Source organism: Gracilinanus agilis, chromosome 4, assembly GCF_016433145.1.
Source record: "Gracilinanus agilis isolate LMUSP501 chromosome 4, AgileGrace, whole genome shotgun sequence".
NCBI classification, from domain to species: Eukaryota; Metazoa; Chordata; class Mammalia; order Didelphimorphia; family Didelphidae; genus Gracilinanus; species Gracilinanus agilis.
Genome location: NC_058133.1, coordinates 472,076,436 through 472,104,422, shown reverse-complemented (window position 1 = coordinate 472,104,422; position 27,987 = coordinate 472,076,436). Strand labels below are relative to the sequence as shown.

At 38.5% G+C, this 27,987-nt stretch overlaps 1 protein-coding gene across 1 annotated transcript; it reads right to left on the bottom strand.

Moving 5' to 3' along the window:
- Positions 1-279: 279 nt before the first annotated feature.
- On the bottom strand, positions 280-19,594 carry HMGCS2 (3-hydroxy-3-methylglutaryl-CoA synthase 2). Its single transcript, XM_044672517.1, has 8 exons — positions 19,414-19,594; positions 18,673-18,837; positions 14,363-14,528; positions 12,222-12,392; positions 8,410-8,516; positions 4,897-5,022; positions 2,722-2,857; positions 280-659 (listed from the first exon to the last, which is right to left on the bottom strand). Exons 1-7 carry the CDS (start codon positions 19,592-19,594, stop codon positions 2,751-2,753), a joined length of 1,023 nt encoding a protein of 340 aa, XP_044528452.1. The 3' UTR covers positions 280-659; positions 2,722-2,750.
- Positions 19,595-27,987: the final 8,393 nt, after the last annotated feature.

Sequence of the window (27,987 nt, the reverse complement as noted above, 5' to 3'; positions counted from 1 at the left end):
CATATTTTTTCTATTGGCTACTATTCTACATAGTTATTATTAGGAAATTATTTGGTGAATCTTAAAGCACTGTGGAAATGTGTAATTATTTTTGTCTAGACTCCTGCTTTGCCTTCTTCTACCTAGTAGTCTATTTATTTGTACATATCTCCTCTCTCTCTATTAGACAGTTAGTTCCTTGAGAGCAAGGAATGTTTTATTTTAAAATCTTCCTATTCCTGGCCTGATACCTGGCACATAGTAGGCAGGCATTTAATAATGCTTATTGTATCAAACTGAGTACAGCACAAATTCACCAATGTTATTATTCTAGGGGTAAATAGTAGATATCACTTTGGGTCTTTTATCTTCTTCTCCAAGGGGTCTTTTGTACTTGGCTCCATAAATGTGTTTTTGTATACCAGAAGGTATGGGAGGTACTGGTGATCTTCAAAGAGAAAGGACTAAGGAAAAGCTCTGCAAACAGTTCATCACTGGGCTGCATTGCTAGGAAAGCCTCTATGCAGTATGCTCATGTTGGCCATTTGGTCCAGGCTGTATGGTACTTTGACAGTTGAGGGCAGGTATTTGATTTGCTGCTGGGAGCTAAAATATGGACTTTCTGCATTGCTCATGGCCAGTGTCTCCTGGAGTTCACTTTATCCAATGCCTAGATGGGCCTGGGAGAAACAGAGAGAAGAGAATTTCACCATGTGGTCTGCACCAGTCACCACTCATGAAGCCTCTGCCTTCTTAGAAGACAAGATGACAAAAGCTCTGGGACTGATTTTCAATTGTGCCTGAACTTGTGTCTATAGATTTCCATCTTCCTGCCCTTATGCCATATGGGAATACAAGATTGGTTATCTGTTTGATTCAAAGCAGGTCAAGGGCTGGTTGTCCAAATACTCTTTCCTTTCTCCATCAATACCACCCAAGCAACCCTTGTTAGCACTGGATCAAGGAAGTTGAACTATCTTGCAATTTAGAAAAGATTAGAATAGGCCTAAAAATGTCTTAGCATAGGGATTGTTTTAGGTGAAGTTAGGGTCATTTTTATTAGAAGCTCTTATGTTCTGTTTGGCTTTCTTGATGGAAAATAAGTTGATATAACGGATTATGGATTTATGGCTCCCTTCAGTCAGTTTCTAGCAACTTTTTCTCCAGGGTAAATGCAGGCCAAATTATGCTCGTCCTATTTCTAAGATTTTCCCTAATTTTTCCTTCAAAAATGCTTTGATTTTCCTTTTAGAAGACATAGAGCATTGCAAGAATATTGTTGTGGTTGTTGAGTTGTTTTCAGTCATGCTCAACTCTTCATGACCTTATTTTGGGGCTTTTCTTGGCAGATATACTGGAATGGTTTGTCATTTTTTTCTCCAGCTCATTTGACAGATGCAGAAACTGAGGCCAAAAGGGTTAAGTGACTTGCCCTGGATCACACATCTATTCAGTATCTAAGGCCATATTAGAACTCAGGGAGATGAGTCTTCTGACTCCAGGCCCAGTGCTCTATCCACTGCATCATCTTAGCTGCCCATAGCCTTGACATATTAGCAGAGCTATAACTAGGAATGTATGTGCGTGGAGAGGGCTTCACAAACCACATCTAGAGCAAATAGCAAAAAACACATTCTCCTTATGGGTGGATGGGTAGATGGGTGACACGTCAAGACACTATAAAGTGGTAGGGAAACAGGATTTCTAGGGACACCAGAGCAAGAAGAAGGGGGCAAGACAGTACAGGATCATCTGATAATAACCTATTTTCACCAGTTCTTGCTAAGTACTAAACTTATTTCTACAATGATGAACAGGAAAACGCTATTATTACCCTCTAAATTCAATACACTCATACAGTCCTAGTAAACCAAACCTAATGATGACACCTGATACCAGATTAGTCAATCCCATGTTTCCTCAGCTCAAGTTTCTGCCTTTGACAGTGACATCAAGGGATGTGTTATGAAAAAGCATACAAAGTCAATGTCAAAGGATTTGTTTAGGAAGTAGGATTGGGTCTATGATTTCATTGGTTCAGGGAATTCTTAGATGAAGAAATTCACCTCTCCAGGTAGGCACCATTTCTACCACTTAGTCTTTTTTTTTTTATACCCTTTCCTTCTCTCTTAGAATCAATACTATGTATTAGTTCCAAGGCAGAAGAGTGGTAAGGACTAGGCAATAGGGGTTAAGTGACTTTCCCAGAAAGTGTCTGAGGTCAGCTTCAAATTTGGGACCTCCCTATTTCTAGACCTGGCTCTCAATCCCCTGAACCACCTAGTTGCCCATACAACTTATAGTCTTAGAGAGATGCTTAGAGCACTGTCTGTGACTCGACCAAGGTCAGACAGCCAGTATGTGGCAAACTCAGGCTATACCTCAAATAGCCTTATTTCCCTTATGAATCTGCCACATGTGAAGGTATCCAACCCCCTTTTGAGAAGCTATTTAACCCCTCTTAAAGTTGGGCATTTCCTGACTTGGTTGGTATTCATGGAAAGCAGTCCTTGCTTTGAACCAGATGCTGAATAACTTGTCCACTCCCTATCAACTTATAGACTTTGATCAGACCCCTTCAAAGACTTCTTTCCAAGATGAAGAGTTCCAGATTTAATTCTATACTTGCCCATTGCTTTCTTCAGCCCTACCATGTCTTCCTGAGGGGCAGTGACCAGAATAGGACTCACGATCCCAGGTGGTAGTAGACTATGGTTTTGTCCAACAGACTTGATGACTCACCACAGGCAGCTTGGATCATCTGTCCCTTCTCAGAGAGGCCGCCGTGCATACTTTCGACGGTACAACTCATCCACTCGCTCGAGGTACCATGTGCCTGGGAAGAGGCTGCTTGTGTCACCAGGAGGAGAGAAATTCACTGGGGGAAGAAAGAAAGAGGAAACACTAACACAAAACACGTTGGGCTGGGGGAGATTGTGGAAATAGAAAGGGCTAAGAATTTGTTATGGACCCAAAGTGGAAGAAAAGGTTTTCCTGTTTTCTCCTTCATTAGAATGTGAACCCTTTCAGATGAGAGATGGTTTTTTATTTTCTTTTCATCTCTAGAACTAGGTAATGGAAATGCCCAATAAATGCTCTGTTGACTGAATGAATAAATGATCATTTGGTGATGGAACCAAAGCATTGGCTGTACTATTGTGTGGCGTGGTACAAAGAGCATTGTAGGTGCAGGTAGTGAACATTTGTTAAGCATCTTTTAGGTGAAAGGTGCTTGGGAAAGGACTTGAGTAATTCAATTCAACTCAATCACCATTTATTAAGTAATACTACATGGTAGGTAGCACCATAGTGCATAGAACATTGGATCTGAAGTTAGGAAGATGAGTCATAAAATCAATCAAATCTTGAAGATGAGTCTTCAAATCAAATGAGTTCAAAACTGATCCCAGATATTTATTAGCTCTATGACCCTAGGCAAGTCACTTAACCCTACTTGCCTCATTTTCCTCATTTGTAAAATGAGCAGAAGAAGGAGATGGTAAACCACTTCAGAATCTTTGCCAAGAAAACCCCGAATGGGGTTTTGAAGAGTCGAACATAATTGAAATGACTAAACAAAAAAAACCAAAACATGCAAGGCATTGGGGCTAAGTCACTTAATCTCTTACGGCTTCAATTTTCTGTCAAATGAAGGAATGAAGGAATGATTTAGTTAACATTTTTAAAAGTCTATAGACTCAATGAGTACTGTGAAAAAAGTCCTATTATTATTCTCATTTTACAGATGAGGAAACTGAAATTAAGAGAAGTTAAGTGTCTTTTCCATAGTTACATGGCTAGTAAGTACCTGAGGTTGGCTTTGAACTCAAGTCTTCCTGATATTGTCTCTACTGTGCTACATACATGTTCTCTAAAGTCTCTTCAATTGTATGATTGTAGATTTTGAGTTAGAAAATATTTTAGAGGCCATGTAATCTGTTGTTGAGTTGTTTCAGTTGTGTTCAACTCTTCATGACTCCATTTGGTGCTTTGATGCTGCATTTGAATTCAAGTCTTACTGACTCTAAACTCTTTCCACTGCATCACCTACCTGCCCGATGTAATCTAGCTCCCTTGTATCATAGAAGACAGTAAACTATAATCCTAAGAAGTTAAAACTTCCCCAAAGCCACACACAGGGAGTAAATAAAAGAATCAGGATTTGAACCTAGGTCTTCTGACTCCAGAACCAGTTTTTCTTCCAGTGTACCGCAGTGCTTCACTTCTTGTGGTGTAGTTACTTTAAAAAAAAATTCCTGGAATCCAGCCTTTTTCTCTTGTTAAACATGTTTTTCTTCCACTAAAAATTTTCATACTCTTTGTTAATGTTTCTAGGTTGAGGTTCCTTCTCATTTTCCTCTTTTCTTTATATATTCTTTTACTTCCTTGCTTTCTACATTTAGTACTGATTTCATGTAGCCCTTGAGAGACTTGCCCCATGGAATAATTTTTCCTTTCATTTTGAAGGTTCTATTGTTTTTCCAATATGTTCTAAAATGTTCTCGTCACTAGGTGAAGTTGAAGCTATACAAATGCTCTCTACTGAGCCACTTCCTACCCTTGGTTTTCAGCTCCTGTTCATGGCCTTGTCCTAATTAATTCTCCTTAGGATCAAGTCTATTAAAACAATCTCCCAGAACCTTAATGCTGATTATTTTTGGAGTTCTGTTGCCCCTTCTCTGGATCACATCTGTTCTCACCTCTTGCATGCTTTCTCCTCTGTGTCTTGCCTCCCTTTTTTGTCCTTCTTATATTTTTACATTCCAGAGTTCTCTTCCCAACTACATCTTGTAGAAGTATAAACCCAAATGAACTCTCTTCAACTCCATCGTGACATAGTTATGGCAGCATATGACACAAATCTCCTCCATACATAGTGGACTACCTTCTTCTCTCCTCCTGCCCCTTTCCACTTACCTTCATGGGAATATTTCTCTCTCTGGGACATGACTTCAGAGAATTCCTCAGGGGACACACGCTTACGAGAGGCCAGGCGTTTTGGCAAGTCTGATACACTAGACACTAATTTCTCCAGGGGGGAACCTGGGAGAAAAAAAATGTGAAAAGAAAACTTATGATGGAGAAGATGAAATATCTCTCATTTTCCTAATCAAATGCTACTAGTTGTTATGAAGAAACTACAGCATTCACAAAGGGACTTCCATATGAGCATAATCACAGGTTATATTTCTTTAATCTAGCCTTTTGATCAAAAATTAATTTAAGTACATACATGAATTTTCTCATTTGAATCTCACAACAAGTGTAAGGCAGACCAAACAGGTATTATCTCCATCTTATAGAGAAATAAATTGGGTTTCAGAAAAATTAAATGATAAGAGGAAGAGATTTAAACCCACGTTATAACATCATTGTCAAGTCAAGTCGACGAGCATGATTAAATTTACTGTATCCTCAGCACTGAACTGGGACTGGGAATACAAGTATAAGCAAAAGGAAAATCCTTGCCCTCAAAAGCTTACATTCTAATCATAGAATCATAGAATTTAGAGCTACAAGGGACCCAAGAGTTCCCATATTTTATAGATGAGGACATGAAGGCTCGAGGAATAAAGTAACTTGCTCCAAGGTCACATAGGGAAAAGTGGCAAAGTTGACGTTCATTCCCTGAGCCTCTAACTCCAAATTCAGTGCCAATTCTGTTACCATGCTCAATTTTGGATAAAACTCAGCCCTTTCTTGGTTTGACAGCTGGCTAGTGTTTGATTGGTTTGGCTGATCTTTTAATCACAAGAGCTTGCTTCTTACTGATGTATTTTGGTATGTATGGGAAGGTAAGATAGATTCCTCTATCAGGTTATAACATCCTTGAGGTTGGGGACTCGGATGTTTTTCATCTTTGTATTTCTATCACCTAGCACGACCCCTTGCATCAAGTAGTCACTAAATAAATATTTATTGAGTAGAAATACATTAAAGACAGGCAAGCATATATAAAGTTAACATTATAAATAGGTAACTTTCAGGTTGACTACCATGTCAGAAAAGAAGAATTAAAATTGCAAGAGAAGATGTGGGAAAATAGGTAAATAGGGCACATATGGTGGAGTTGTGAACTGATCCAACTATTCTGGAGAACAATTTGAAACTCTCCCCAAAGGGCTATAAAACTGGGCATACTCTTCAATCGAGAAATATTACTACTAGGTCTGTATCCCAAAGAGATCAAAGAAAGGACCTATCTATATTCACCAAAAGTAAGTAGGTTGAGCTCAAAGGAGAAAAGATCTATACTCAGGAAATGAATGGTTAGGATAGTTGAAAGAATTAACATTTATATCAAAATCCCCAGGTTTAAGGGCAGGAGTTATGGAGGAGAAAGAATATGAGTCAGATACTGGACTCATTGAGAAAGGAAAACAAATGACTGGAAGGATTTTGATTGGGTGGCAGATATATGTATAGCATGAACCTTAAAGGAGAAGAGATAACTGAGTGATGGAGGTAAGGGGAGAACCTGGAGTGGCACTGGGGAGCAAGGAAGTATTCCATCTCCACTGCCTTGACTAATGAACTAAGTGGGATGCGCGAAGATGCAGCTAGTACTAGAAAGGGTGATTAGGGAAGCTGTATCATCAGTGATGGTGATGGTGGTGGGAGGAAGCCAGGTTTCAGGAAAAGCTAGAAGATGGGAGGAGTAGGAGAGGAAGAATTTTAGGATGAAGAGTAGTTTATTTCCTCTGGAATAGGTATTCCAGAGGGAGGAATGGATGACATTTGGTTAGAACTTTTGGGTGGCAGGGTCAAGGGATATGTGAATAAGGAATGAAGTGGTGGAAGGGATAGAGAATGGGATTTGGATGGTGGCCTACAGGTGTTCAGAGCAAGACCAAATGTGAGAATGTTTATCATTGAGTAAAGCCCTTAGAGGAGGATGGAAATTAGACTGGAAACAAGTACAGCATAAGACAGAAGAGAGATTTTAGAGGGTCAGATGCAAGGCTCTCCTTCCTCCTTCCTCTGAAAGCTGGGGATTAGGCAGAAAATAATGCAGCAGGAGATTGAAGTCCTGCTCCCTTCCAACTTCTCCCCATCAACTAGAAGTCTCTATGTTAAAAGGAAAGTTCCTTTGGGGCTTCTCTTAAGGGACAGGAATAATAGGAGATGGAAGGGTGGTAGTAGTTGGAGAAAGGTCTATCTATCTATCTATCTATCTATCTATCTATCTATCTATCTATCTCTAATACATTTATGCACAACTATACATATGGCTTTCCCCTTGGTGTCACTCCTTAAGGGCAGGAATTTCTTCAGTGTCTGCTTTAATAATACTTGCTTTAAAAAAAATTCTTACCTTCTCTCTCAAAATCAATACTAAGTATTGGTTCCAAGGTAGAAGAATGGTAGAAACTAGGCAATTGGGTTTAAGTGACTTGCCCAGGGTCCCACAATTAGGAAGTATCTGAGGTCAGATTTGAACCTAGGATCTCTTATTTCTAGGCCCAACTCTCTTTCCACTGAGTCACCTAGCTGTCCCCAAAAATATTTGTTGAATGACTAATATGAAAATATATTTTACATGATAGCACATGTATAACTTTCATTAAATTTCTTACCTTATTAATGTGAGGGGGAGGGAGGGAAGGTGGGAGAAAATTTTGAAACTCAGTACTACAAAAAATCAAGGTTAAAAATTGTTTTTACATCTAATTGGAAAAAATAACATGAAAATTTAAAACAACAGCAAAAGGCACTTTACATATGTTGTTGCAAAAATACTTGTTGATTATTATAAAAATTATGAAAGTTTTATTATTGTAAAAATTATAAAAATAAAATGAGATAATTAGTATGTATAAAATGTTTTGTAAACTTGAAAAGCAAGTCTATAATTGTAAAATACTTTTTATTTTGTTTGGACCTGTGATTTCATCTCAGGGAAAACTCCTTCTACCTAATCAGATTGGCAACTCTTTTCTAATTTATAGTTTAAGAGTGTCCTAGGGCACCAAAAGGCTTAGAGTGATTTGTTAATGGTCATGTAAGCGGTATGTATCAAAGGCAGAAGTTGTGCCCAAATCTTCTTGATTCCTAGGTTGGACCTCTCTCTGTGTTGTCATGCTACTTTGGAAACCTCATAGCATCTAGCACAGGGCCCTGTCCATAGTAGCTGGTTAATAGTATGCTGGGTTGATGATAAGTAGGACAGTAAGGAAAAGTACATGATAAAACATCCCATTTCTCTGACATTCAGTTTCTTCATCTATCCTTTTATCCCATTTTGAGATGATAATACTAGTTGTGAGAAAAGTTTTTGTAAACCTTAAAGAGCTAAAAACACAGGCGCTATTTTAAAATGAACTATTTATTAACAATTTAACATTAATACTTAATGTAACTGTTAAATATTAGCTATTATTCACTTATTAGCCCTGTCAGAGGATGATTTGATGGAAAAGTGAGACTTACCTGGGGAAGCATCCTGGGAAACTCTAATTGAAAATAAACTTGCAGCTAAGCCAGAGCCGTAAGAAAAGGCACCAATCCTGGCTCCAGCCAACTGCTGGGGAGTATGTCTGCCATAAAACAAAAATCGTGTTCAGGGAAAGAAGGAACATTTAATTCCATGGTCCCATGCCCAATCACTCCTCTGCTCCAACCCACCCTTGTCCTTCTTAATTAATTGGATAGGGCTTCAGGAGGCTTTGCAGCCCATTGGGGTTGTTTGAGAAATTCTGAAGACAAACCTAGGGACAAGACACTGATGAGGAGAGCAGCAAAGGTATTATACCTCTGAGAAATAGAGAAATTGAGAGAATATTAGAATTAGAGGCACAAAGACAAAATAAGTCCTCTTCCAAGACCACAACAGTTCTTTTTTGTTGAAAGCTATCCAACATCTCTAGATAATCTGATAAGGACTGCTTAGTTGATAAGAAAGTAACTGGACACAGGGAGACAATCTTGACTGTTAACTCATAGCTGCTTCTGCGTCTCTCGCAATGAGCTTAGGATTTTGTTTATATAATGTAAACCAAACCCATTCACACACACAAAGGACTTTCACAGTTGCGCAGTCAAGCCGAAGTTATGTCATGGTTTTACAAAGCACAATAAAGTTATAGTTTTACAAAGAGTTTTCTTATGAAGATAATGCCAGATGAGAAAAAAGTCCCAAGGCTGAGTCTTATACCTTATCAGGAGGAAAAGCACCTGCCGGATGAGTTTTGTCTAACTTTTGTCCAGTTTTGACCTTGACTGTCTGAGAACAGTTTTGAGCTTAATTTTCTGCATTTCTGTCTTAAAGAGAAACTGTTAACCTCTTAACTTCTGGTTCGCTAAGAACTTAAAGCTTTCCAATGAGACTATACTGTTTTTTTGATAAGAAAAGGTGTGGATCACAAAAGGGATCAAAAGAGGAGTCTCAGATTTTTATCTGTTTGAGACTCTGTTTCTCTTTTAGGCCTCCCACACTTTTTTTTTTTGGCACAAACTTCTATCACAGTCTGGTGAAGCCTATGGACCCTTTCTTAGAATAATATTTTTAAATGCACAAAATAAAACACACAGAATTATAAAGGAACTGAATTATGTTGAAATACAGTCATCTTTTTAAAAATAGTTTATAGACCTTGGATTAAGAACTCATAATGAGACAGGATTTGAGAGAGGTAAGGAGATGGGGAATGACCTGACCTCCAAGGGCACCTGTAGTAATTAAGGATGCTTTCCAACCTTTTCAGCTATTTCATTTGAGGGAGTGATCACCCAGCTTTCCTTTTAAAATCACAGGCTCAGGCTTCTATTGAGTTCAGCTGATCCTGGCAGCTCTCCTTTGTATGACCAACCAAGGTATGTTAACAAAAATAGAGAAATCTCTTCTTTATCCCTCTATCTCTCCTTCTAATATCCATCCTATCAGATCATTGCTATCAGATCAATTTTCCCAATACACAGCTCTAAATCATTCAAAAATCTTCAATGTTTCCCCCATCACTTCCCAAATAAAATCCAAATATCTTATCCTAATGTACACAGGTATTTGATGATGTGGCTTGAACCTACCATTCTTGTCTTATCTCTCAGATAATTCTTGACTTTTCAGGAGCTTTTAACCCTGTTTGCCATCTTCCTTCTATTGGATATGTTTTACTTCCTTGGCTTTTGTGATTGTTTTCTCTAGGTTCTCCTTAAACCAATTTGATGGTGGCTTTATGGGATCATCATTCACTTCTTTTACTTTTACATTTTGAGTTCCAAATTCTTTCTCTCCTTTCCACCCCCTCCTATACTCACTGAGAAGTCAAGCTATGTGATGTCATTTGTACATATTTCACATTATTCTTCATTGATCTATTCTGTGTTTAAGCCAAACATGTTTACTTGCTAATCCCTGGATTACGTAGACTTCTACGTCTCTGCCTTTGTCCTTTGCATGGGCTATAACACTCCTGCCTGGAGTATGAATGTATTCCCTCCTCATTGCCCCCAGGGCCTCTGAGAATCCCTAGCTTTCTTCAAGGTTGATTTCATATATACCACCTCCATTGGGAAGCATCTTCCGATCACTCTGAAGTGACTCTCTCCTTCCTCAACAGTTTACTGTTTTTACTTCTCTGTTTCCATGTTATGTCTATAAGCTCCTTGATGGTAAATATTGTCCTTTGTTTTGTCTTTGTACCCATGCAGCCTACTTGAACGGCTTTGCATATAGAAATATAATAAATGCTTTGTGAAATTAAACTGAATTGAATCCTATGTTCCTTCAATCAAACTGAACATGATTTATTGCTAAGTGCTATTCTGCTGGCTTGGAAGGAACTTCTCTCCTAAAGCTATCTGTCCAAAATCCCAAGTATCACACAAGGTTTAGTTCAAATGACATCTCTTCCCTAAAGATGCCCACCACTAAGCAGAAGTGATCTCCCTCTCCTCTGGACTATGACAATATTTGGTTTGTACCTTTGTAATAGAATTGATCACATTCTTATTTGTTCTACAGTTCTCTTTTCCCTCTTCAAGATTAAAAGCCGAAGAGGGAAGATTAAGTATTATTCATCTTTGCATTCTCTGGATATATACAAGTTTTGTTCACATAGTAGATGCTCAATAAATATTAATGAGCAAAAGGAAAGACAAGTATGAAAACTACTATAAACAATATATTTTTATATCAAACGATGTCTTTTCTAGTGTGGGGAGGGGATGGAGGGAGATATATGAGAAATTTAAACTGGAAAAAAGAAAGTCATGGTTAAACTGAAATAGCTAGAAATATTCCTCACTCATTGTCTTTGCTGACATTCCATAGTTGGAATGTGCTACTTCATCCTTGCTGCCTCTTAAAATTCCCAGTATCCTTTAAAATTCAACCCAACTGCTGCCTTCTACATGAAGCCTTTCCTGATCTCTTCAGCAACTAATGCCCTCCTTTCCCAAATCACTTTTTAGTCATTTTGTGTATGTACACAAAAGCATGCATATACATGTGTTTTGTGCATACATACACATATGCTTCTACAACATGGATTTATGCACATGTATTTACATATACACATTGTCTTCTGTGCTAGAGTACAAGGTCCTTGAGGACAGGGTCTGCTTCACTTTGACCTTTGTATGACAAGTGACTAGTACACCACTTGGTGCATAGTAAGGGCTTGATAAATGTTTGTTTGTTGGAAAAATGCTATAATGATGTTAATATTTTATTTATAATGTTTATATTATTTCCTGAGTGTTTCTCATACATGAATATTAAATCCAGTAATCCCTTCTCTCATTTCCTAGTTTAAAACCAAAAAATATTTATCAAATGTCTATTATGTACCAGGCATTTGTGCTAGGCAACAAAGTCGATCAAGATAAATGATATGATTCCTACCCTTAGAGAGCTAACAGTCTACTCAGGGATATACACAAATGTAAGTCATATTCTTTTTTTTTTTAACTCTTACTTTCTGTCTTAGAATTGATACTAAGTAGAAGAGCAGTAAGGACTAGGAAACACTGGGGTTAAGTGACTTGTCCAGGGTCATATATCTAGGAATTGTTTGAGGTCAGATTTGAACTGTGGACTTTCCATGTCTAGTCCAGGCTCCTAATCCACTGAGACTTCTAGCTGCCCCAATAATATTCTTTTAAAAGAATAGTCTTGAAGGAAAATGCAGGATGTAAGTAAAGTCTGGATATCTTTTCAAAGACTAGAGAAAGAACTTGACCACCAAGGACAACAGCAATTGTGGGAGGAATTTGTTTTCTTAGGGAAAAAAAATACTCACTGGGAGAGGAGGGAGGCCAGGCACCCATAGAGGGAAGAGGTATACATGTTCCCATTTAGGGTGGAGAGGTTGAGGGAAGATTTGGTTTTCTGGTTGAATACATCTAGAGAGGCTTTTTGAAAAGCTTTTTCTACCTCCTTGTTGAAGTAGGTGTCTTCCAGCTTCAAATCCCTGCAAGATGAGTGAGAAAACAAAGTAAGAGGGACACTCTGCAGGGAGGCAGAGAACAAAGTGAAAATGTTTCACCTTTAGAGGTGAAGCTTTTGCAATAGTTAGGGATGACAGTTGGTAAGGCCTGGGCAAGAGGAGATAATGATGATGATAATAACAATTATAGCTCAAACTTAAAGAAAATAAAGGTGAAAATTGTTTTTCATGTAATTAAGTTAAAAAACAAAATATTAGTAAATAAGAAAATTAAAAAAAATAATAGCCAGCATTGGCCTTGTATTTTAAGCCTTGCAAAACACCTTCCATATATTTTGTTTTATTCTAACAACATCCCTGGGAGGTAGGTGCTCTGATTGTCTCCATTTTACAGATGAGAAAATTGAGTCAAAGGTTAGTTAAATGACTTGCTCAGTGGCTCACAACTAGTAAGTGACTGTGGTTGGATTTGAACTGGGGTCTTCCCAATAACAGGCCAACCATACTGGATTTGGAATAAGAGACCCTGGGTTCAATTCCTAGCTCTCCATTTATATTACCTTTGTGACTTTGGTCAATTTTTTTAACCGCTTAATTTCCTCAACTGTAAAATGACTTCAAGGTTCTTTCTATCCTTAAGTCTATGATTCTATACTTCAACTGAGACCATAAGAATGGTTAAGGTATGAAAGAAAATTGTTTTATCACCTTTATGTTATTGATCATGGACCAAGTGATCTATACAATCCTTTAGATAAATGATGGCAACTATAATTTTTAGAAAGAGACCTAGTTATTACTGCTTGTAGAAGATATCAATTATAGTTATAGAATATTAGCCATACTATTGGGAAGGATATAGTTTGGTATATTAGACCTTCTGTTGGAGGAATAAAAACTTTAGGTCTGTGTAGTTATCTAGGGAAGCTGAAACCCATGCAGAAGGAGCTGAGTTCATTGGGGCAGAGAGTCTACAGTTGGCCTGATGAGATCATACAAAAACAACCTTGGCCAGGTGTTTTTTGATCCCTTGTAGATTTATGCCAACTACAGACTCCCCTGAGTATTATGGCCAAAAAAGATTACTTTGACCTAAGTAGTATTATAGTTAATTTTTACTGAATTTAGGATTTTGTATCAAATGCTCCAAACCCTTGTTCCCAAACACCATTGTACATTTCTTAACATCTTCTATATCTTCTGCTGTGTTAGAGATTTTTGCTACTGAACTCTCAAAAACCAACATCCATATGGGATCTTATCACAAACTGGGTGCAGATTTACTACAATTAAAACTTGGGTCTTCAGCTCAGAACTATAGCCCAGAGATTTCTTTATTTCTTAAAAAAAGCCCTTATCTTCCATCTCAGACTCAATACTTTCTATTGGTTCCAAGGCAGAAGAGTGGCAAAGGCTAGGCAATGAGGATTAAGTGACTTGTCCAGAGTCACTTAGCTAAGAAGTGTCTGAGGCCAGATCTGAACTCAAGACCTCCAATCTCTGGGGTTGGCTCTCAATCTACTGAATCACCCAGCTACCCTCAGATGTCTTTATTTCTAACAGATATACCATTATGGGGGAGTAGAAATTTCATGCTTTTACCAGAGTGACTTTACTCAGCAATATTTCTGTTGGGGAGATGAACATCTTAATGTGATGGGGACTGAATTAGTATGAGAAAGTTATGAAATACACAATTCCAATATTCACATTTTTAGCCTTTAATTAAATAAAACCAGATTGCTACTGGATTCATTTCTGTGTTACAACATCATGGGAGCTAAGACAACTCTGAATCCACAGTGAAGAACTCAGTCTAGAGATGGTGAGGGTCTGTATGGGATGCTACATGAGTCCATCTGAGTAGCTATTGGTCACTTTTCTGCCTTTCCATCTTTGGTTCTCATGTGAAACAAGTATTCCTGTAGAGATGATTCCTATACCTTGCTGTGCCTTCTCCAAGGTCAATAGGCTTCCCACTGATGAAAGCTTACCTGAAAGCCTCTAGACCCTTGTAGCGGCTATTCTGATCATCACTCTTGGCCGACAGGAAGTCATTGAAAACCAAACGTGCCACTGATTTCTGGACTAGCTTGCAGAAAGGTGTGTGGAAAATCATGAACTGGAAATCATCCAGAGTGAATGGTCGCTCAATGCCAGCTGGGAGACAGGAAAATATAAGAAGGATTAATCACATGAGTCTATTGATCATTTACTATGTGTAAGATACTATGCTATGAGTTATGAAGGAGACAAAGATCAATAACTCATGGTTCTTGGCTTCTAGGAATTTATAATTTTTTAGGCGGGAAAGAGGAGCATACATATTACTCTAACTCAAGATAGATTATGTTGAAAAGTACAAACAAAGTACTATTAGATGTCAGAGGAATATAGCTGATAAATATCAGTTAGTAATGTTAATTGTTAATGATGATAATTAACAAAAGTGAATTAAACATAGATTGATTTAATAAATATTAATTGCACATTGTCACTGAGTGAATGTAGAGGGAGAAGAAAATAACATTCAATTCAAGGAAAGTTTACTAAGTACCTTCTCTCTATGAAGCACTAGGGATACAAAGATAAAAATGAAGTAACTCTTGCCCTCAAGAAGCTTATCATTTACCTGAAAATTGGGGTTATGGCAGGATACAATGTGTAAAGACTTTGTATTTATTTCTCACATAACTTATTTTTTCATTTTGTTTATTCTTAATAGAATGCCAACTCCTTGAGGGCAAGCAACATTTTATTTTTGTCTTTGTATGTCTAGCATAGTGCTGGATACATAGTAGGTGCTTAATAAATGATTACTGATTGGATAAATAGATAGATGAAGCATCTATTAATGTTTACTGTTCCAAGGTCTACTCTAAGTGCTGAGAATATAGTTGTTACTTCCTTGAAGGAGTTTTTATTTGAATATAAGAAGACAATGCATATAAGGGAACTAGAAAGTGGTGGTGATGGAGAAAGTGTCCATAGAGAGGTAAGGTTTAGAAGTCTGGGGAAGGGTGAGGTCAGGACTGGAGCCAGGAAAAAAATAAGCATGGGTGGCTTGGACATTTCCTGAAATGGTGGCTCCAAGCAGGAACTCACCAATCAGAGGAAGAGGCTGCCGGGGCAGAGGCATCTCCAGGGTGAGAAAGCTGGTAACAAGAAGGTGGAGGAGTCCAGATATTCAAGGGTTGGAGCTGGGAGAGAAAATTATTTTAGGAGGGAGAGGGAAGCAACAAAGCTGAATTTTGAAGAGAACTAAGAATTCTAAGAGGAAGAGATGAGGAGGGAATGAATTCCAATTATGGGTGACAGCTTGTCAAAAAGCCCAGAGGTGGGAGGCAGCATGTTTAGTTCAGGGAACAGAAAATAGGTTATTTTGGCTGGATGTTGTCCTGGCTGGCTTTAAAAAAATCAGCTAATGCCTTATTTTGACTTTCATGACCCACTTGGTTTGAGGTGCTACTGATACATGTATTTTTACTTCTAGAAAGTAAGCTAAATAATTAAACCAGTATTATTAGCTGTTATATTGTTGTTATTCAGTCATTTTCAGTCATGTACAATTTTTTGTGACCCTTTTTGGGGTTTTCTTGGCAAAGACACTAGAGTAGATTGTCATTTCCATCTCCAGCTCACTTGACAGATGAGAAAACTGAGGCAAATAGGGTTAAGTGCCTTGCCCAGGGTCATAGAGCTAGTAAGAGTCTGAAGCAGGATTTGAACTCAAGAAGATTGTCCATTGCTATTATTACTTTTACTGTAAGTTCGTCATTTTGGAACACTCCCAAATGAAAAAGAATTTTGTATTAAGTATGCCTTTTTTAATGCTTTTTGCTTGAATATTGAGTTAATAGCTTTTTAGAAGCATTATAATATATAGCCTCCTAAATTTGTTTATTAAAAATATAACCGAATGGGCAATTAGGTGGCTCAGTGGATTGAGATCCAAGCTCAGAGACAGGAGGTCCTAGATTCAAATTTGGCCTCAGATACTTCCTAGCTCTGTGACCCTGAGCAAGTCATTTAACCCCCATTGCCTATATATGACATTGATTCCCAAGACAGAAAGTAAGGGTTTTTTTAAAGTACAAAAGGCTTAAACTTTTTTTTCTCCTAACTACTACAAAAATTTTGCTATTTCATTCCAACCCTTAGTACTCTAAGATAACAATAACTCCCATCAAAGGGGTTTTGAGGATATTTATCAATATCCAACTGAGCAAACTGTCCATCCAGAGATAATTGCTACCTTCTAATGTCATTGATTACTCTTAGGTTAAATACAGGAACCAGCCTATCATAGATTTGCCTCTGGTCGATAGCCTAAGCTTCTGGATCTGAGGCCACCAAGGGTCGAAAAACAATTATTACATACTCAAAAAGAACTATCCACAATCTAAGATTATTTATTCTAATCCATTAGCACTCAGGAAAGATTATCCACACTTTCAGGCATGCATCATCCACCTAATTAGCACTTGTAAAAATTAAAGAAAAATGAAGAACAAGGGACTTCAATGGATAGAGATTGATGTAATTCATGATGTAATTCAGGAGTAATCTAACATCCAACATATGGAACAATCTAGCCTCCAATTACAAGGCATAATTTGGCCTCTGATTGCATGGAGTAATCTTGCCTCCAATTATATGGAGTAATCTAGCCTCAAATTACATGGCTGCCAGACATCTTGTGATACTCACATAGATTTGGGAACTTGCATTCTGTTCATGGTCCCTTTGGGTACTTCCAATGATGAGCATAGTCCTCAGGACCAGAAGAAACCTTGGAGGTACAAAGGACTATGTCCTTCCCTGGGGATCATGAACCAAATTCTCACTCTAAGACTTTGCTATCCATCTGAGATCTTGCAAGCTGTAATTCATCTCGGAAATAACTCATATAGTTCAATAAATCTCACAATGATATTGTAGATTGGATTTTGCTTTCACTTATTGATAGTTCAGGAGTAATGACTGCCTATTCATTTAGAGAGTATTAGCTTCTAAATCCTGGGGAATTGGTGGCAGAGCTGGATCATCTCTTCAATTCTAGAACTAGTCTCATGAATATAAAAGTGTAAAGTCCATGTATTGGAGTGACACGAAGTGAATCTGAACAGGTAATGACACAGATCTGGAGCCACACATTAGAGAGGCTAGGAGGTACAGAGGATGGCTGTGTCACCAAAGCTGAGTCAGGAAGAGAAGAGAGCAAGAGGCATGGCTACACCAAATTTATATCTTCCCTACATCAGCACATAACATGAGGAGAGTGGGGTGCTTGGAATTATAGTTTTTAAAAAAAAATTTTAAACCCTTAACTTCTGTGTATTGGCTCTTTGGTAGAAGAGTGGTAAGGGTGGGCAATGGGGGTCAAGTGACTTGCCCAGGGTCACACAGCTGGGAAGTGTCTGAGGCCAGATTTGAACCTAGGACCTCCCATCTCTAGGCCTGACTCTCAATCCACTGAGATACCCAGCTGCCCCCGGAATTGTAGTTTTTAGGGTAACAGATTCTAATTACACAAGGAAGAGGAGGAGGAGGAGGAGGAGGAAAGAGAGGGATGGAGGAGAAGGAAGAGATTATGATGCTGATGATGTCAGGATGGTGGGAGGAAAGAAAAGAGTGTTAAGGGAAAGGAAGAAGAGTAGCCACTATGGGACAATAGATGCCATCCCATTATACCTCAGCAATGACCCCCAGTATCCAATTTGCCACCCACACAAAACAAACACAACTCCTACCACAGATCTTTCTCAGTTGTAATAGTCTGTCCTTTGCACAGAATGCACTGAGAAATCGGATGCCATAAATCTGGTATCACATTCATCTTAGCATTAAGAACTTTAGTGAAATACAAGGTTGTTATGCTCCACACTGTGACACGGCAGCTGTAAAAGTTTATGCAATACCAGGTTGCATTGAAAGGTATTCACTGTAACTAGAAGCAGGGAGTAGATGGTCCTGCTCTATGCTCTTCTGGTTAAACCACCATGTGGAAGACTGTGATCGGTTCCAGATGTTACACTTTAAGAAGAACATTGACAAGTTAGAGAATGATGGAGAACCTTAAGATATTGCATTATTAGGATTGGTGGGAAAACTGGGAATGTTTATCCTGGAGAAGAGAAGATTTGGGGACATGGTATTATAAATTGGATTCTTATAGATGGCTGAGGTCTCTCCCAACACTAAAATACTGTGACTCTATGAAAGAGAATGCCTGTCATTTAAGGGAAAACTTTTCATATCTTTATAGATATATTCTGTACTATCCACTCTCCAGACCCCATACCTTGCTTCCATTGATTCTGAATTTTCTTTCGATAAAATGCATAGCAACGATCTAAGGCTCGAAGGTAGCACTGAATTGAGAGCTTCCCATCTACCACAGGGTATTCTGAGGCCAGGTCAGGTTTGTAGAAGTCGTACACATTCTCCATATGGGTTCCTCTAAGTCCTAGAAAAGTTCACCAAAAGCAAGTTAGAGACAGAGGGCAGAGATGGAGAATAAGGCTTTTCATTTAACCCTAAACCTAAGCTCTCAGCCATCCATCATATTCCAAGGGGATTGGATAAATGTTGTCATTACATAAATTCTATTCATACAGTCTCCTCCATGTCCCTCAGTGAAGTCTCAAATAACAAGGGCAAATCTTGAAAGTAGTTGGACAATTATTTCCTTCTGATTTTACTGCTCATGCCAGGCATTCCCCAAAGCATGAATTTTACTCAATTCCAATTTCATTATTCTTCATCACAATCCTGGATTTGGAATCAGAAAACCAGGGTACAAAATGCAAGTCACCGAGCCTTTCTCAGCTTCCATTTTGTCACACATAAGATGAAGGATTTGAGCTTAAGGTCTCTTCCTCTTCTAAATCTCTGGTACTGTGAGCCAGGATCAAGCTCCATCAGCCCTTGTCTCCCTTGTTCTCTGCTTCCCCTGGTGATGGGGTCTCTTCTAAGTCAGAGAAGAGCTCTTTAATATGCCACCCCCTCCACTCCTGCTCCCATAGAGTGTTTATTTACTAACCTCGTTCTAGTACCAGGGGAGAATTGGGCCCAACCAGCATGGCCACAGCCCCTGCCCCACCAGTAGATCGAGCATTCCCACTGGCATAGACAGCAATGTCACCACATACCACCATCGCATAACGGCCTGTAAGAGGAGACAGAAAGAGAAGGAAGGCAATAAGAAAGGACTTTGTTGCCATCTAGATCCCTCTGAGTCAGAGCATCTGGCTTATTATCTGGGAACAGTTTGGTGGCACCCTAGATAGAACTCTGGACTGGGAGTCAAGAAGACCTGAGTTCAAATCTGGTCTCAGACACTTATTAGCTGTGTGACCCTGGGCAAATTATTTAACCTCTGTCTGCCTTAGTTTCTTCAACTGAAAATAGGGATAATAAGAGCACGCACCTCATAGGACTGTTATGAGAATAAAATGAGATCACACAAGTAAATTGCAAAAATACGAGCTATACTATTACTGCCTGTAATTGTGAGGAATCTGCAGCAAGAAAACCCCCTTCACTGATTCAGACTGGCAGTTATTCTATAACTTGGTCTTTGAACCTGAAACTCTGAGATTAAGTAACTTGCCCGGGGTCACACTGCCCGTTTGAGACAATGTTTACATTTTTCGGACTCCAAGGTAGCCCAGAATACCGTTAAGTTTAGAACATTAGCTAATAAAAGATCGAGTTTCTGCTGGGCCACCTGGACTCTCACCATATATAAAATGAGGTGTTATACGATGCAAGTATTTGTAAAGTGTTATTTTATATATATGTATATATATACATATATATTTTTATATATAAAGAATTAAATATACAGGCATTTGTAAAGCAATTTGTATGGTTCCTAGAATACAGTAGATGCTTAATAAATGCTTGTTCCTTTCCCTTAACTTTTATTGAAAGATGCTTCGGTGGCTGAATTTAGAGTGAGTGTGTCACTGAGAACAGAGGGAAGTTCTGAAGGTTCCCGGCCATGCCCTCAATAGTTTTTTTTTCAGTTTTATTTTTCCTCTCCTCTTCTCCCCACACCCCCTCCTTTCCCCTTTGTTCCATGTTCCTTTTAAATCATTATCAACTATCCTTTGCATAGGTTGACAGTACTTGTTAATACATTTTGAAGAGAGTTGCTCCTGTGTAGACAAACCCTTGCGCAAGTTAACTTGAGAATTAATGTGGCTTTGGGGAAAATAGAATTGATTTTTGACGTCAGAGATCCTGGGTTCACATCCTGCCATGCTATCTATGAGATGTGGGGCAAGTCACTTGACTTGACCTTCCTGATCCTCAGCTCCTCCATCTGTAAGATAAGGGGTGTCGGTTAGGTTCCTTCCAATATTCATTCTGTGATCCTATGAACTTCTCTGGGCTTCTGTTTCCTCACCTCTAATACTGAGACTACTTATGTCACAAGACTGTTGTGAAGCTCCATTAAGATAATGTGTGTTAAGAGAAGGCATGCTATGATTATACATGTAAAATCTATTTTGGATTGCTTGTCATCTTGGGGAGGGAAGGGGGCATGGTAGAAGAGAAGGAGGGTTAGAAGAAAGAAGAAACTTTGGAACTCCAAACTTAAAAGAAAAAGAATGTTACATTTGTAATGGGATAGTAATAATATGGAAATAGGTAAAACCCAGTTGAATTGCTTCTTGGCTACAGGAGCAGGGAGGGAGGAGGAGAGGGAAAGAATACAAATCATGTAACCATGGAAAAATATTCTAAATTAATTAAGTTAATTAATTTTAAAAAATTTGTAACTGGAAAAAATAAAATATTATTAGAAAAAAGAAAATGTATGCTATTTGTAAGCCTTAAACTATTAACATGGAAAAAACTGCTAACATGGGTACATATAAATGTAGCTTACATATAAATGTGAGTTAGTATTAGAAAGTAATGATAATGATAATGAAGTAGTTTGGCACCATAGAGGGATAGAAGATCTGCCTCAGTGAACTCAATTCAGGTCCCACCTTTGATGCATATTGACTAGGTGATCTTAGACAAGTCATCTAACCTCTCATTGCCCCAGGAAACTCTTTAAGACTACAAATGGCAGAATAGTTGCCATTCCAGTAGAATGTAGGCTCACTGAGGGCAGGAACTATTTTTCATTTTTGTCTTTGTATCCCTAGAGTCATGCCTGGAATACATTTATGGAATTATATTGATCTGATCACCATGAAAACCCTATGATGTCATATTAAATGTTGATGTTTAGGATGAGAAATTCTTCTTCCCTTCCTCCCTCCCTCCTTCCCTCCCTCCCTCCCTCCCTTCCTTCCTTCCTTCCTTCCTTNGGGAAGAGGGTGAGGAAATAAGCATTTATATAGCTTCTATTATGTGCCAGGCACTGTGGTAAATGCTTTACAAATATTATTTCATTTAATCCTCACCACCACCTTGGGAGTTTTTTTTATAGTTGAGTAAATTAAGGCAAATAGTGGTTAAGTGACTTGCTAAGGGTCACACAGCTAGTTTGAGGATAGATTTGAATTCCCGTCTTCCTGACTCCAGGCCCAGCACTCTATCCAATGTACTACCTAGCTGCCCTGTAGAGAGGGAGAATTATAAGGATATTTGGTTTGGTTTTGGTCTATCTTGGTTTATTTCCCAAATCTAGTGGGAAGAAGAAGGAATATACCCAAATGAATCTGTTACCAGGTAGACTGATATGTAAAATGAGATAATTGGAGTAGATAGTCTCTAAAAGAGCTGTAACTAGGGCAGGATGACTGGGACTATGATTCAGGGCACTAAAATTTAGATGGTTGTTGGCAGAAGCTCAGAAACAGCTGAATTTAATCTTTAGAGATCTAGAATAAGTTTCAATAACAAATATCTGACTAGTTACAGCTCCAACTTCTAAAATCCAATGATTTTATATAATTAGGTACAAAATACATAATATAATATATAATAAGGTACAAAAGAGAGGTCCAGGCAAAGCGATGTGAGTAGGGTATCTCTTTTAACCATTGTGGGGCACTTTGGAATGGGGGAAAAGGAAGGCTTCATGGAGGAGATGGTACCTGAACTGGATCTTGTAAAAGGAAAGGATTTTAATAGTTGACAATTGGGATGGAAAGTCCATTCCAAGCAAGAAGAATGAATGGGTGTTAATGATTGTATGCAATGCAGAATAAGAAAGATGAATGGATAGTGTACTGAATTGCCTGGAAGATAGACTGTAAAACAGAATAGGAAAGAAGAAATCTCGCCTTTATTAAGGACCTACTGTGTGCCAGTTCCAGAATTCTAAATATTTACAAATATTAGCTCATTTGAACCTCACAACAACCCTGGGAGTTAGTTGCTTTTATTATTCCCATTTTACAGATGAAGAAACTGAGGCAAACAGGATCATATAGTTAGAAAGTTTCTGGGATCAAATTCCTGATTCTACCTCTGGCACTCTATCCACTATGCCATTTTATTTCCTAGAGAAGTATAAGGTCAGGCTATAAAGAAGGTAAATTGAAGTCAGATTATGGAAATCTCCAAATTCTAAGTTAAGGACCTTAAATGTTATTTAATGTGGAATATAGAGCAACTGGAAATTTTTTGGTGGAGAGATGATGTGCTCAAAGCAGCAAAGCCATCACTGACTCTCCTTTGCCCTTCCTTTTCTCAACTGCTTTTCTGGCTTGTTATTTAGTCATTTCAGTTATGTCTGACTCTTTGTGACCCTGTTTGGGGTTTTCTTGGCAAAGATACAGAAGTGATTTGCCATTTCCTTCTCCAGCTCATTTGACAGATGAGTAAACTGAGGCAAATAGGGTTAAGTGACTTGCAGAGTAAGTGTCTGAGCAAGCTGTCTGAGGCCAGACTTTAACTCAGGAAGATAAGTCTTTCTGGCTTTAAGGCTGGCATTCTATCCACTATGCCCACTTAGCTGCCCCTTTTCTTACTTATTGAAATTTTATATTTATTAGGTTAACGCCAGCCATTATAATTCAACTTTCTAGAAGAGTTTTATATTTGCTCATTGCTCTTTCCCTCTTTAGTCATCTAATTCCTCTTTGGCTCTATATATCATTCTTAGGTGGCAGCTAGGTGGCACAGTGGAGTGGCAGACCTAGAGTCAGGAAAACACATCTTCTTGGGTTCAAATCTGGCCTCGGACACTTAACAGGATGACCTCTGGCAAGCCACTTAACCCTGTTTGCCTGAGTTTCCTCATCTGTAAAATGAGGTGGAGAAGGAAAAGGCAAACCACTCTAGTATCTTTGCCAAGAAAACCCCAAATGGGGTCACAAAGAGTCAGATGCAATTGAAAAATGACTGAACAACAACAGCCTTTCTTAGACAGAATCTCACAGCTTGAACCTCCTAAAATCTACATGAATGAAAGCCTTGGGAACCTTCTCCCTCATGCTCAAGTTTTAGAAAGATTGTCTCCCTTAATGTTGGTGTATGAAATATTGCCCAATTAATTGATACCTGTTTTATTTGGGAAAATAAAGACATCCATCAACAAATAGTGCTACATTGATTTTGGGGGGGGAGGAGTGGTGTATCAGGTTGGGATTAAGATAGGGACAAAAAAAAATTAAAGATTCTCCCTGGCTTCAATCCACTGGTGATGGGGGAGGAGGATGGGAGACAATTTACATAATGGCTACAACTGCATAAAGAAGAAACAAAAAGGTCATCCTGTAACTATGATGACAAAGTTTGTCTTAGGAAAACAGTTGAGAAATGTCTCAGCTATTGGGGCAGGAAACATGGTTCTGGAACATCCCCTCGTCTATCAGCTGTGGTTAATATGTAACTGGCTTTCTCGCTGTTTCTTTTGCCTGTCACTCCATCCCCCACATTTTGCATTGGCTGTGCCCCTCATCTGGCAGGTATTTTCCTCTTCCCCTTTGTCTCACAGAATAGCTCCTTTCCTTCAAGGCTCCTGGGAGCCACCTTCTGCATAAAGCCTTTCCTGGTCCCTCCAGGCAGCTCGTGCTTCTTCTCCAGGATGATCTTGTGCCTTTCTTGAATGCATTTTGTCCCCACCTAGAAATATGTGGGCCATTTCAACCCATTGGAAAGTAAGTCAATTGAGAGTAAGACCTATCTTGCTTTTGTAATCCCAGTGCTTGGCACATAGTAGGTGCTTCATAAATGCTTATCAATGAATTAATGGTTTAGTTAGTTGGCTGAACTGCTTTTTTTCCACTTCCCCTCTCTTTCAGCAAATTAGTAAATAAACATTTATTAAGCACTTCCTTTGTACCAGACACTATGCTAAGCCCTGGGTATACCAAGAAAGGCAAAAATGAAATCCCTGTCCTCAAGGAGCCCACATTCTAATGAGAGAGATGTGATGGAAAAAAAAACTGGGTGTACAATGCAGTGAATGGAATGCTGGGCTTGGAATCAGGAAGACCTAAGTTCAAATTTGACCTGAGATACTTACTAGTGGTGTGACTCTGGGCAAGTCATTTAACCCTGCCTGCCTCAGTTTCTTCATCTGTCAAATGAGCTGGAGAAGAAAATGACAAACCACTTCAGTATCTTTGCCAAGAAAACCCAAATGGGGTCACAAAGCGTCAGCCACAATTAATCAAAACAGCACATAATAAGTATGGCATGAATGGAAAATTATCTTGGAGGGAAAATAGTAGCAATGAGGAGGTGGGGTGTGGAAGGATAGAAGAGACTTCCTGTAGAAGTGGGATTTGAGTCCAATCTTTTTTTTTTTTTAACTTTTATCTTCTGTCTTAGAATCAATACTGTGTATTTAGTTCTGAGGCAGAAAGAGTGGTAAGGGCTAGGCAGTGGGGGTTGAGTGATTTGCCAAAGTTTTAGAAAGATTGTCTCCTTGTATGTTGGTTTATGAAATGTTGCCCATTTAATTACAACATCTGTTTTATTTGGGAAAATAAAGACATCCATCAACAATTGGTGCTACACATTGATTTGGGGATGGGGGTGGGGAACATATCAGGGTGGGATTAAGCTAGAGACCAAAAAAACCCCTTAAAGATTCTCTCTAGCTTCAATCCATTGGTGATGGGGATGGAGGATGGGAGACAATTTATATAATGGCTAGAAAGTAGCTAAGATCAGATTTGGACCCATGACCTCCCATCTCTAGATCTGACTCCCAACCCACTGAGCTACCCAGATGCCCTTTTGAGTTCAAAAGAAATCAGGGAAGCAGGGAGGTAGATACAGAGAACAGCCAGTTGTTTTATGGGTAAGGAAGGAAGGAGGGATAGTTTTAAAAATGAATGTAAGTGTCTCACACAAATCAAATTGCTGGAAGGGGAAAAGGAAGGGAGAAAGGGAGGTAAGTTTGATCATAAAACTTAGGAAAACATGTGTGGAAGTTTTTTATTACATGTAATTGGTAAAAAATAAAATAAAATAAAAATAAGTGAATGTAAGGTAAAAACAAAAATAAGTTAAAAAATTGAGCTGAGAATGAAACTGAGTTCCTCTGGTTCCCAATTCAGCAGATTTTCCATTGTTCTGACTCCCTGATGTGATCCTTGTGCAAAGGAAAAAACATAAAAATGCCTGGACAATGTGGAGATTAAGTTTCTCTGATGTCCTTGGGGGAGGCGGTGGGAGAAAGATTTTGTTTATCTTACTTCTTGTTATCTATTTTTGGAGCAAGCTATTTTCTGGAGATTTTGATCTCTGATGTTTAAAGAGAATTTCTGTATATAATATATTTACATATGACATATACTTAAAACACACATATATACATGTGTATACCTACATGTACAAAACCATATATGTGTGCCTTATTTATAGATGCATAAATACATACATGTTTATGTACACAGACATCAATGAGCTAATGCTTAGCCAAAATATGATTATTTAGCTCAGCCTGCGTCTCCTAATAACTCTCTCCCCAAGTCCCAGGATCCTCCAGGATTCTTTCTCATACACTCTCTCTTTTTTGAGCTCTGATGATAAGTTCAAGGCTGTTCAAGGGAGTTCAAGGGAGAAACTCTAAGGGTTTAAGGTGGGGGAAAGTATCCAAATTCTCATATTCTGTAACTTTGAAGGAAATCGTTTTCAACCAGCCTGGAAAGGGAGGTTGGGAGGAATGAAATTCTAACTGGACAACCTTCTATCACCTGACTGTATCTGCTGGACCACTAGACTAGTTTAAAAATCTCGTTCTGTCAAACTACGTTCTTGGTAAATAACAACAACTCATCTTTATAGAGAGCTTTAAGGTGTGTGAAGTGCTTTTCAGGCATTGTTTCATGGTATGCTTATGAAATTGGGTAATGGTGACATAACCTTATGGAAGTTAGAGCCTGGCTCCAAGTCCAAACTTTGGCATTTATTACCTGTGTGATCTTGAGTGCGATCTTATCATCTCTGAAATGGTCTCTAAAGGTCCCTTCCAGTTATAAACCTGTGATCTTCTGATCCCATTTTAGAGATGAAGAAACCAAGGCTTAGTGATGTGCTGAGGGCCACCTATGTCTTCTTGACTCCAACTCAGTGTCTGATCTGCTACATCATTCCACAAGACCCATGTTTTTTTTTCCATTAATAGTAGACATCACCCTCTTCTTTACCAGTCTCCACTGTAACAATAATTATAATTTAAATTTCTATGGCTCTTTATAATTTACAAAACACTCTCTTCACAGTTCTCTAAGGCAGTTAGTGCACAGGTCATTCTGTTCGCGGCCTCCTCAAATTTAACAGATGAGGAAACTGAGGCTCAAAGAATTTTTTCCCCTGTAGTCATATAGTTAGTGAATGACAGACCTGAGACTGAAATCCAGTTCTCCTGACTCCTTTAAGTCCAGTGTTCTTTCTACTCCATTACTCTGCTTTTAGGAGCCCATCTAGATTGTCTCCATAACTAACCTGCTTTTTAAAAAAAATGTAATAACACTAATTTTAACAATAAAAACAGTTTTTTGAGTTTCAAATTCCCTCCCTCCTTCCTGTCCTTCCCCCATCCATTGAAAAGACAGGCAGTATGATATCAATCATACATGTGAAATCATGCAAAAGATTTCCATATAAGCTATGTTGCAAAAAACCCCAAAGAAACCATAAAATGTTTTTAAAAAGAAAGAAAATGAAAAAAATTCTGTTATAATCCTCACTCAGAATTTATCAGTTCTCTCTGGAGGATGAAATGTTTTTTATCATAGACTAACCTGATTTTTTGACACATATACAAAACATTAGATAATATGATTTATTGTTGTTGTTCAGGCATTTCAGTCATGTCTGACTCTGTGACCCCTTTTGGGGTTTTCTTGGCAAAGATACTGGAGTGATTTGCTATTTCCTTTTCCAGCTCACTTGACAGATGAAGAAACTGAGGCAAACAGGGTGAAGTGATTTGCCCAGGCTCATGTAGCTAGTAAATGTCTGAAGCTGGATTTTTTTAAACCCTTACTTTCTACCTTAATAACAAATCTAAGAGAGAAGAAGGGCAAGGGCTAGGCAAATGGAGTTAAGTGACTACCCCAGGGTCGCACAGCTAGGAAATATCTGAGATCAGATTTGAACTCAGGTCCTCCTGACTCGAGGGCTGGCTTTCTACCCCCTGTGCCACCTAACTGCCAATGTAATAACATAGTTTTATACATACAAC

What these genes read in the sequence shown, in the direction of transcription:
- HMGCS2 (XM_044672517.1), bottom strand. Translation starts at nt 19,594, where the DNA reads ATGGCAACAAAGTCCTTTCTTATTGCCTTCCTTCTCTTTCTGTCTCCT. An exon ending in AAGGGTCTAGAGGCTTTCAG is followed by an intron (nt 12,393 to 14,362) that starts GTAAGCTTTCAT and finishes CTCATCTTGCAG; the next exon opens with GGATTTGAAGCTGGAAGACA. An exon ending in TTCCCAGGATGCTTCCCCAG is followed by an intron (nt 5,023 to 8,409) that starts GTAAGTCTCACT and finishes TTTTTCTCCCAG; the next exon opens with GTTCCCCCCTGGAGAAATTA.